The sequence below is a fragment of the Stigmatopora nigra genome, chromosome 4, assembly GCF_051989575.1.
Source record: "Stigmatopora nigra isolate UIUO_SnigA chromosome 4, RoL_Snig_1.1, whole genome shotgun sequence".
NCBI lineage: Eukaryota > Metazoa > Chordata > Actinopteri > Syngnathiformes > Syngnathidae > Stigmatopora > Stigmatopora nigra.
Window position 1 is genome coordinate 2,264,100 of NC_135511.1, and position 10,195 is coordinate 2,274,294.

General features: G+C 40.6%; 1 protein-coding gene across 8 annotated transcripts in view; it reads left to right on the top strand.

Moving 5' to 3' along the window:
- Positions 1-9,866, top strand: part of LOC144194996 (bromodomain-containing protein 3-like) — a 38,917-nt gene extending 29,051 nt beyond the window's left edge. For 5 of the 8 annotated variants that reach the window (XM_077714295.1, XM_077714289.1, XM_077714288.1 and 2 more), the window contains exons 9-11: positions 2,770-3,308; positions 8,457-8,770; positions 9,032-9,866. In XM_077714295.1, coding sequence (XP_077570421.1) covers positions 2,770-3,308; positions 8,457-8,770; positions 9,032-9,150 — 972 coding nt within the window. In that variant the 3' untranslated portion in view covers positions 9,151-9,866. The remainder of the gene's footprint in view (positions 1-2,769; positions 3,309-8,456; positions 8,771-9,031) is intronic. The other 3 variants (XM_077714292.1, XM_077714293.1, XM_077714294.1) reach the window with 2 other exon arrangements.
- Positions 9,867-10,195: the final 329 nt, after the last annotated feature.

Genomic DNA, 10,195 nt, shown 5'->3' on the forward strand with positions numbered 1-10,195 from the left:
TCACTTAGCACAGGAACAGCAACCCCGTCTATCTCCATGAAGTCCTTTACTTCTGCTCTCAACTCAAAAAAAATCTCTTAACACATTTCCCCTGCTGAGCCAATGTACCTCAGTGAAGTAGAGAACATCCCCATCCATATTCAGACTCCATTTCCTCCAAAAAAGCACGAAACCTTCTATGCTTAAAGCCCCTGGATCTGATTTGGTTGATGCATTTCACACCGACAGACATCACATTGTCAAACTTCAGGCACCTGCTGCAAAGGGCCTCCTGATGGATAATGCAGTGCAGAGTTATGGCGTCCTCCACACCCTCCTCTTCTAGTTTTTTTTTTAACAAGTGCTACCAGTCCATTCTTCCTCCCAATCATTGATGGGGCTTCATCGGTTGTTATTCCAACAAAGCTCTTCCATGGCAAACCGGCATTCTGAATGGCATCACACAGCTTGTGAAATAATTCCTTAGCGGTGGTCTGGCCATGCATTGGAATTATTGTGAGCAACTCCTCCAACACTTCAAAATTGTCATCAACACCACGGACATATATTGCGAGCTGGGCAGTGTTCTGTGATGTCTGGTATCATCAAGAGCCACTGAATATACACTGAAGTTTTGCGCTTTCTCACAAAGTTGATCATAAATGTCACTTGACAGGTCAGAAATGCGCTGTACCACGGTGTTGGCAGAAAGGCTGATGTTGTTGAACTGACTTTTTTTTCTGGACAGACAATATGTCCAGCCTGTAATATGCACTTTTTGATAAATTCACCTTCTGTGAATGGCTTGCCTGCCTTGGCAATCAGCTCAAAAACGGCGTAGCTAGCTTCGACCGCTGCATTACTTTCTTTTGTAGCGTTCGTGAAAAAACACTGTTGCCTCTGAAGACTTGTTTTAAGACTGTCAACCTGGTTGGCTCTCTCATCTTCCTGGTATTTGTCGTACTCCTCAGCATGTCTCGTAGCATAATGACGTTTCAAATTGTATTCCTTGTGGACCGCAACTTTTTCAGTGCAAATGAGACGTCGGGGTGCCCCTGTGCTCAACAAAGAAATATTGCACTCCCCACTTTTCTTGAAACTGTCTGTGCTCATCACTGACCTTTCTCTTCACGTCAGGCTTCGAAACAGACATCCCTGGGGCTGTAATATGTGTTTACACTTGGAATGAGTCTCAGATTGAACTTTTAACTTTCAGTCGCGCGGTTCTGTGGCGCATGCGCACTTTCGATTTGACCGTTTGACTTTCAGTCGCGCGGGTCTGTGGCGCATGCGCACTTTCGCTCTCCGATCGAACTGGGTTACGGCAGCACTCCGAGCCGAGCGGCGTGATCGGCTTCACAGTTTCTCCTCTGCCCAGCTGATTGGAGGAATGAATGAATGAGTGAGTGAGCGAGGCACTGGCCAGCCCGGCCAATGTCCCGCCCTCCAGAGCCGTATACTTCAGCGTGATTGGTTCATCCAGCTCCGAACACCGTGTCATTCATATCAATCTTGCGGGCCGCACGGACATTAATCTTGCATATTAAGACGCGGGCCGCAAATTGGCGTCCCGCGGGGCGCGAGTTTGAGACCCCTGCTCTAGAGGAAGGTGAACCATGACAAGAGACTAAGGGCGAAGCAGACACCAGGGAACAAAAAACTCTGGTATGCCAGCACAAAGGAGGCATACAGCTCCGTCCCCCTGCCCCCTGATCCAAAATAAAAATTTGGCGGTGTGAAATATTATTTGGCCTCCTTGCATAAATACTTTCTTTATAGCGCCACATTTTGCTGCAATTCCAGCTGTAAGTCGCTTGGGGTATTCTCTACCAGCTTTACACATGGAGCAATTATAATTCTTCTTCAGTGAGGTAGGATGGAGAGCGTTGGTGAACAGCAGTCTTCAGATGTGCCCACAGATTTGCGATTGAATTCAGGTCTAGACTTTGATATATGGCCATTCTAACACCTGAATGTTTATTTGTGAAACATTCCATTGTAGATTTGGCTTTATGTTTTGGATCATTGTCCTGTTGGAAGATAAATCTGCGTTCTGCTTGACACCCTGCTAACGTGATAGTGGAGCATCACAACAGCCACTTTCTTTTGATCGCTGTGTGTAAACACTGAGTTCTTTACATCATATTATTGGTGCAAATGAAAGGAATAAGCCCCTCTTAGCCACCAAGGAAAAACAGAAGATAAGAAAATGGTTTGCCAGTGACTATTGCAAGGCAACACAGGCTATTGAATTATGGAATTCACATATCAAGTACTGCTCTACTTATGAAAAAAGTTCTAGACCCAATTAATTTCATAAGTAGAGCTACGGCTGTACATATAAAAAAAAATCCTCAAATTGCACCAAAAATTCTGAAAATCACCCAATTTAACAATGTGACCCGTAAGTGCCCTAAAGTGAAACCAATCACAAGACAGAATTTGATCTAGAATCTACAGGAAGTGAGGCATAATGCCACAAAATAAACAGGAAATGACTGAAAATTAAGAGAAAGTGAATCAACTGTTTCCTGAAATTATTGCCGATCTACATTGACAAGTATAGACATGGACAGGATCATGCTTCATTGCGATTGACAATGCTGGACGCCCAATCAATTTGGAGCGGGAGGGGCAAGTGAAGGAATGTGAAAAGGGATTGAATGTCTTGCACTTTCAATGAGTCAACAAGGTCAACGACGACACTTGTACTTCTATTTCTGAAATTTGTGCACAGTAAAAATAGTTTGTATTTGCAAACAAAAACTGAAATAAGCTGTTGTTTGGCAGGACGTATTTGAGATGCGCTTCGCCAAGATCCCAGATGAAGGCGTTGAGGCGTCGGCGCCGTCCACCACGCCATTGGTTAGTAAAAGCACGGCCTCGTCCGACAGCAGCAACAACTCCTCCTCAGACGAGTCGTCCGACTCGGAGGAGGAGCGTGCCACGCGATTGGCTGAGCTACAGGAGCAGGTTGGTGCTGCCGGCCAGTCCCAGGTCAAGAACATTCTACTTTTTTTCCTCGAGTTAGTGCGCGCCGCTGTCCGTCCGCCGCTAACGAGCCTTTCCCTCCAGCTGAAGGCTGTGCATGAGCAGCTGGCCGTCCTGTCTCAGGCGCCCGTCAGCAAGCCCAAGAAGAAGAAGGAAAAGAAAGACAAGGACAAAAAGAAGGACAAAGGTGACAAGGCCGCCCCCTCCGTTGCCAAGCCCAAGCTTGACGACGACAAGAAGCCCAAGGCCACCGCCCAGCAGCCCAAGGCTCCCAATCAGAAGAAGGCACCGGCACGGAAAGCCAACAGCACTGTCACCACCGCCGCAACCGTTGGCAGGTGAGTCGCCATCCGTGGATAACGGAGACAAAGCCATCAGATCCAAACGTCCATTATTGAGGGGTCAGTTTTCACCTTAGATAACACTGAGAAATAGAGGTGACTGCACAATGGTCATATTTTGTCAGTAATCATAAACACGAATGGTTGGATTTTGGAATAGCTATATATATGAGATAACACTGAGAAATAGAGGTGAATGCATAATGGTTGGTAGGTTCATTAATATCTACACAATTATATATAGGTTATTTATATATATATATATATATATATATATATATATATATATATATATATATATATATATATATATATATATATATATATATATATATATATATATATATATATATATATATATCTATCTATCTATCTATCTATCTATCTATCTATCTATCTATCTATCTATCTATCTATCTATCTATCTATCTATCTATCTATCTATCTATCTATCTATCTATCTATCTATCTATCTATCTATCTATCTATCTATCTATCTATCTATCTATCTATCTATCTATCTATCTATCTATCTATCTATCTATCTATCTATCTATCTATCTATCTATCTATCTATCTATCTATCTATCTATCTATCTATCTATCTATCTATCTATCTATCTATCTATCTATCTATCTATCTATCTATCTATCTATCTATCTATCTATCTATCTATCTATCTATCTATCTATCTATCTATCTATCTATCTATCTATCTATCTATCTATCTATCTATCTATCTATCTATCTATCTATATATATATATATATATATATATATATATATATATATATATATATATATATATATATATATATATATATATATATATATATATATATATATATATATATATATATATATATATATATAAAATAGTGTTACAAAATAAACCCAACAATGGTCAAATTTTGTCAGTAATCATAAACATGAATGGTTGGATTGTGTAATAGCTATATATTGCTTTCAGATCAGTTCCTGTTAAGTAAGATTATATTCCAATTCACATCCTGTTTAAATCATGGGGCTTTTATAGGTCACTTTTTGGTTTTGGCACAATCGTTGTACCCGAAAAATCAATAGGAAATGCATTAACTGAACATTTCGTCATCACTGAATTAGATGGCCGACAACACCAATCACAGTTTACCCGTGCTGTAGAACATACATCTTGCTTGTGGTTCCAAATGTGTGCGAATGCTGCTAGCTTCATGGTAAATCCAGCCTTAATTTAAGTTTCACCATCCCCACGCTTTGGAAAATATGAACAAAGCCTTAGCTGCATGTTCATTGGATGGGGAACAGGAAAGCTTGGATCACGAAAGCTCTCAAAAAGACTTTATTTTTTAACTGCTTCATCTCGAACGTGAAGCCAAAAAGTGGGCTGCCCTTCAACATCCTACTTCTTTTGGAATGTGCAGGCGGACATGCAACTGACCCCCATTCTAAAAGGGTTCAGGTGGAGTTCCTGCCCCCATCGCCAAAAATTTGCGGCTTTAAGGGGTTACTCCTAAGGAGATTCATGACTCAGCTGTAGATAAGGCAGTTATGCTGGCTCGGTCGGTGGCCACTAAAGGATTCTTGGACATGACAGCGGACCACTGAAAATAAATGATGCAATCAGCGACTGAGGAAGAATAGGCAGTAGAAGAGGATGAATAGCGTGGTCTTAGATTAAGAAAGCTCCAGGAGATCTTTGAATGGGACGCATTTTATAACAATGGGGCCAGGGTACTGATTACAACATGGTCACAGCCATCGAATTGGGTAAACGTCTTGACAGTGTCATGGCCTTGTACATAAAACATTTGTACAAATAAAGAAACAGCCGTCACAACTCCCCATCACAATGTTCCTTGTGCACCGAAATCATCTCTCAGAAGATCCACTTGCTTCCCCTACGATTCTTCCTAAAGATTCAAGCATGAAATTGGACTAAAACAACCATCAACCTGTTTTTTGGATGACAGCCATAACCAGTTTAAAAATAAATAAATTACAACCATTAACCTGATTCGGCGATACAGCCTCCGTATTTTACTTCCGCATTTGAGCAAACTACACACCAAACCAGATGAATTCGGTAACAAGTGCATTATGAATCATCCGAGTTACAAGTTCTGACAAATGATTCGTCTTGTGCGACTTAAACGTGGCGATTGATTCGGAATCTATTGCGTAGCCTGTATCGCTCAAACATTTTCGTTTTCTTTTTCATAAGGCAATTATTGTTATGGCTGACTAAACCAACAGTCTTTAGTTTTGAAACAAATACTAGCATTTTGGGGATTCTAAAGGAAGTAGGAGTACACACAGGAGGCCGCATTAACATCAACTCCATTTCATGTGGGCCGGACAGTTTTCGATCTAATAGTTAGATTTTTGTTTTAATTGGATTAAAAGAACTGGATCAAAAGCCATAAATAGTCAGTTTTTATAGATCTAAAGCAGGGGTTGGGAAAACTTTTCGGCCCGGGGGCCACATTGAATTTAAAAATTTGACAGATGGGCCGGGTCAGCACAAGATATGATACATATAAAAAACTGCATCCGTTAACACTACATATGAAACATAAACACAAAAGGATTAAAATATTAACATACTCATCACTCATCATTAAAGTAAAAAGGAATGTATTAAGAAATATTAAATTGTAATGTAATTTTAAAAAAGATAGAGGGGCTGTAAAACACGAAAAACAAATAAGAGTGGAAAGAGCTACTGCCACTGGCTTCCGCGTGACGGCGCCATCTTGGGAAAAAAAATAAATAAATATTTGGACAACGTTGGCGGGCGGGGCCGTATGTTGCCCATGTCTGATCTAAAACAATGTTTATTTGATCTTTAAATATACTTATCTGTAGTATTTAATAAATATACTTCTTGATAATTGTACGTGAGTGTACGTATTGTGGTATTCATCATGGGGGTGATGCTAGTTCGCAGTTTTCCGATTATCCATGTCTAATCTACATTATCCTCGATATTCGAGGGATCACTTTATATATATATATTTGTGGATTTATGTATGTAAGGTTAAACAATCTAGCAGCCGACGTTGTCCAAATGTTTTTTTTCCTAAGATGGCGCCATCACGTGGAAGCCAGAGGCAGTAGCTCTGTCCACTCTTATTTGTTTTTCGTGTTTTACAGCCTCTCTATCTTTTTTTAAATTACATTTTAATATTTCTTAATACATTTCTTTTTACCTTACTTTATATTTTAATGATGAGTGATGAGTGTTGATACATTAGTCCTTTTTTCTGTTTCTGTTTCATATGTACTGTTAACGGATGCAGTTTTTTTATATGTATCGTATCTTGTGCTCACCCGGCCCATCTGTCAAATTCAATGTGACCCCCGGGCCGAAAAGGTTGCTCACCCCTGACCTATTGGCTTACATCAGTAGTAGTAATGACTTTCAATTAGAAGCATTTCACGTATTCAAGTATCCGACGCATTTTGAAAAGTGTGATTTATTTAATAGAACACCAATTCAGGTGTGTTTTTTTAATTATCTGACAGTGGTGGTGCGTTTTTGACTTATAAATGGTTTCAATTGGTTTTAGCGTTTTGTAGGCCGATGACCAACTTACGTAGTATGTAGTGTGATATGATCATTGTGTCAAAATTTAGTTTAGTTGACTCAGCTGTAAAAATTGTTTCTAATGAACTTAAAATTGGACGTATTGAATTTAATTTTATTTAGTGTGGGTTTTTTTAATCTGTCGTTTAAAAACAAGTTGTCAATTGTTCCGTATTCCCGTATAAGTCGCACCCTTAAAGTAACCTTGAAATTTGGGAATTTTACAATGTTTTGCCTATAAGCTGCTTCCTGATTTTCACCTCCATATTCATTGTTTTAATAGGGAGTACAAATGTGTAACTTTGACAGGGAAAATCTTAAAAATCATCACGTGGTATTTGAGATACTGTATGAATCAAAAAGACATTATTCGGGTCAATATGCCTCTTTGTGAATGCAAAATATCAAATTATTCCATTTGAAAACCTGATGTTTTCTAGATACAGAAATTAATATTTTGTCACCAGAAATGTAAGATGTTGTGGCAGCCATATTGCTTCTAATGTCAAAATATATATTTTATATATTTTTTTCCGATGGTTCATATGACGATGGGCAATTTAGAGTGTCCAATCAGCCTACCATGCATGTGTTTGGAATGTGGGAGGAAACCTGAGTACCCGGAAGAAACCCACGCTACATGCAACTCCACACAGGTGGAAGTGACCTGGATTTAAACCCAGGCGCTAACCACTCGCGCCACTGGGCCGATACGGCTTATAGGCGTACAAATTAGACTTCTGCAAAACTGCAAGGTGGACGAGGACGAAACGCCATAATGCAAGAAGAAATTATTATACGTCAAGAATGACATTCAAGAAGAAGAACAATTTTTTTAATCTTGCATTAAACGTAGAAAATCTCACCTACGCCTGTCATTGCTCGCTCAGGGCTCCGCCATCTTACCTAGGAAGACAAACCAGACCGCTACGCACACACTTCCTCACATGCTTTGGTTTTGAATTTGTCTACGTGCAGGTAACACCCTTGAGGAATCTGCAATCCAGCAATCAATTTATACAGTATCTCAGAATACAAGGTGCAATGATTTTTCATCAGATTTTCCCTTCATAGTAATACATTTTGTACATCCTATTAAAACCATGAATATGGAGGTGAAAATGTGCATCAGGGGGCGACTTGTATGAGATTTCTTAAGCCGAATTAAACCTATTAAGGGTTCTTCAATTCCAATTTGATAAGGCATATTTTGGGTTTTTTGGTTTTTAAAAAAAATCACTATTTTCCTTTTGTCATTGACTCAAATCTTTAAAATTATTTTTAAAATGGTTGTCTAGCTAAGAGGTGGCACACTGGACTCGAGGGTTTCTGTGGGTACAGGTTTTTGTTCCAACCGATCCAACACAAACAGTTTAACCAATGAGGTTTCTGCCAAAACAAAAAGCACCTGACTGCAATCCACGGATCGCACTAGTAAGATACCAGATTAGTGGAAAGGTTTCCTCTAAAGGTTGGAATGAAAACCTGACCCACTCTGGCCCTTTCTGGAATAGTTTGCACACCCCTGGTCTAGCGGCAGGCCCTCTTCTTCTTGCAGACAAGCCAAGAAAGGCGGCAAGGGGGCATTGGCAGGCGGCTCGGCCAACGGTGAAGACAGCGGGGCGGGCGACGAATCGTCATCGCTGCCCATGTCATATGACGAGAAGCGCCAGCTGAGTCTTGACATCAACCGGCTGCCCGGGGAGAAGCTGGGCCGAGTGGTGCACATCATCCAGTCCCGGGAGCCTTCCCTCAGGGACTCCAACCCTGACGAGATCGAGATCGACTTTGAGACCCTCAAGCCGTCTACGCTCCGAGAACTGGAGCGCTACGTCAAGTCCTGCCTGCAGAAGAAGCAGCGCAAGCTCCTACGTGAGTTACATCTAGTATGCCTCCAATCCATGTGAAGCAAATTAATGCTTGCTCCTTTGCTGCCACCTCACAGGATTTTTTTTCTCGCTGATTCTCTAGTCACTTAGTTTTTATTCCTGTTGATATTGGGTAATTTGTGGCATTGCCTGTTAATTGTGGTGCAAAACTCATTTTGGGGGCCACAAAACAGTTTTTTTTTTTAAGGGGGGAAAGGCCAAATATTGAACATTGTTTTGTGGTCTTTTTTGTTGCTGTTTCTAGAGAAGCAAGCTGGAGGTGGGGGCTCAGGAGGTGGAGCTAGCCGTTTAAGCGGCAGCTCGTCATCTTCGTCCGACGACAGTTCCTCGACAGGAACATCCTCATCCTCAGACACAGACTGAATACATTTGGGACTTGTTACACACACCTATATAAATATACACACATATGTGTACATAAGCTGAGCAATTTTTAGCATCTAGTTTTTTGTTGTTGTTTTTTCGCGGAGAAAAATGAATCAAGCTTCTTTTTACGGAGTTTATAACCCGTTAAAATGAATGAACGCAGTTTCTACCCGGGCCACGATTGGAGAATGCACTTTTAAAATGCTTCCTGGCCATTCAGAAGCCTGCTCCTTGTCGCTGGGAAGACAAGCAACACTACATTGCTCAATTCCTCCTTGGACTCTGCCTCATTTCCTGTCAGGAGCCCCCTGTATGCTCCTAATTTTTAATCGTATATGTTTTATCACCTTTGCTCCAACCCTTCCCAATCATATTGGCTATATGGGATGGCCTGGGGTGAGTTTCATTTTTATTTTTTAGTTCCTCTACTAGTGGATTTTGATTTTGTATTTTACTAAGAAAAAAAAGGAAAAGAGTGATTTGATGTTTTTTTTTTTGCATGCACTCCGTCGGGCCGTACGTCAGCACTGTATACTAGCTTCCTGTATAGTAGCGCTTCCCGTGTAGTAGCTTCCTGTGTAGTTGCCGTGCTACACCTATGTGCTACGCGCCGACACGCGAGAGGACAAAAAAAAGTCATTTGGTGTAATTACTCATATGGAATTCTTATTTTCTGACTTTCTTTCATTTCATAAATAAATACACAAAATTGAGGCCTGACTGTGCCCTCTTTCCAGCCCTGGAAGAATAACAAATGGGTGTGTCAGGGGTCCGAGTGATTAAAAAAGAAAATCTTGTGCATAGACTTCATTTTCCAAATATGAAATGTAAAATTTGAATTGACCAATATCTAACTTTTGCAAATTGTGAGGATTTTAGTGAACAAATCATTTGAGTAAATTTATTGTGACATCATGGGCAGCTGATGAGGTGGTTTTAGAACATTTACGGTTCACTTTTTCATTCTGGTGCATCAGAGAAGTGACAATCCATTGACAACGCCTTCAGACTGGTGGCCTGAAACCAGATTGGGCCTGCTCCA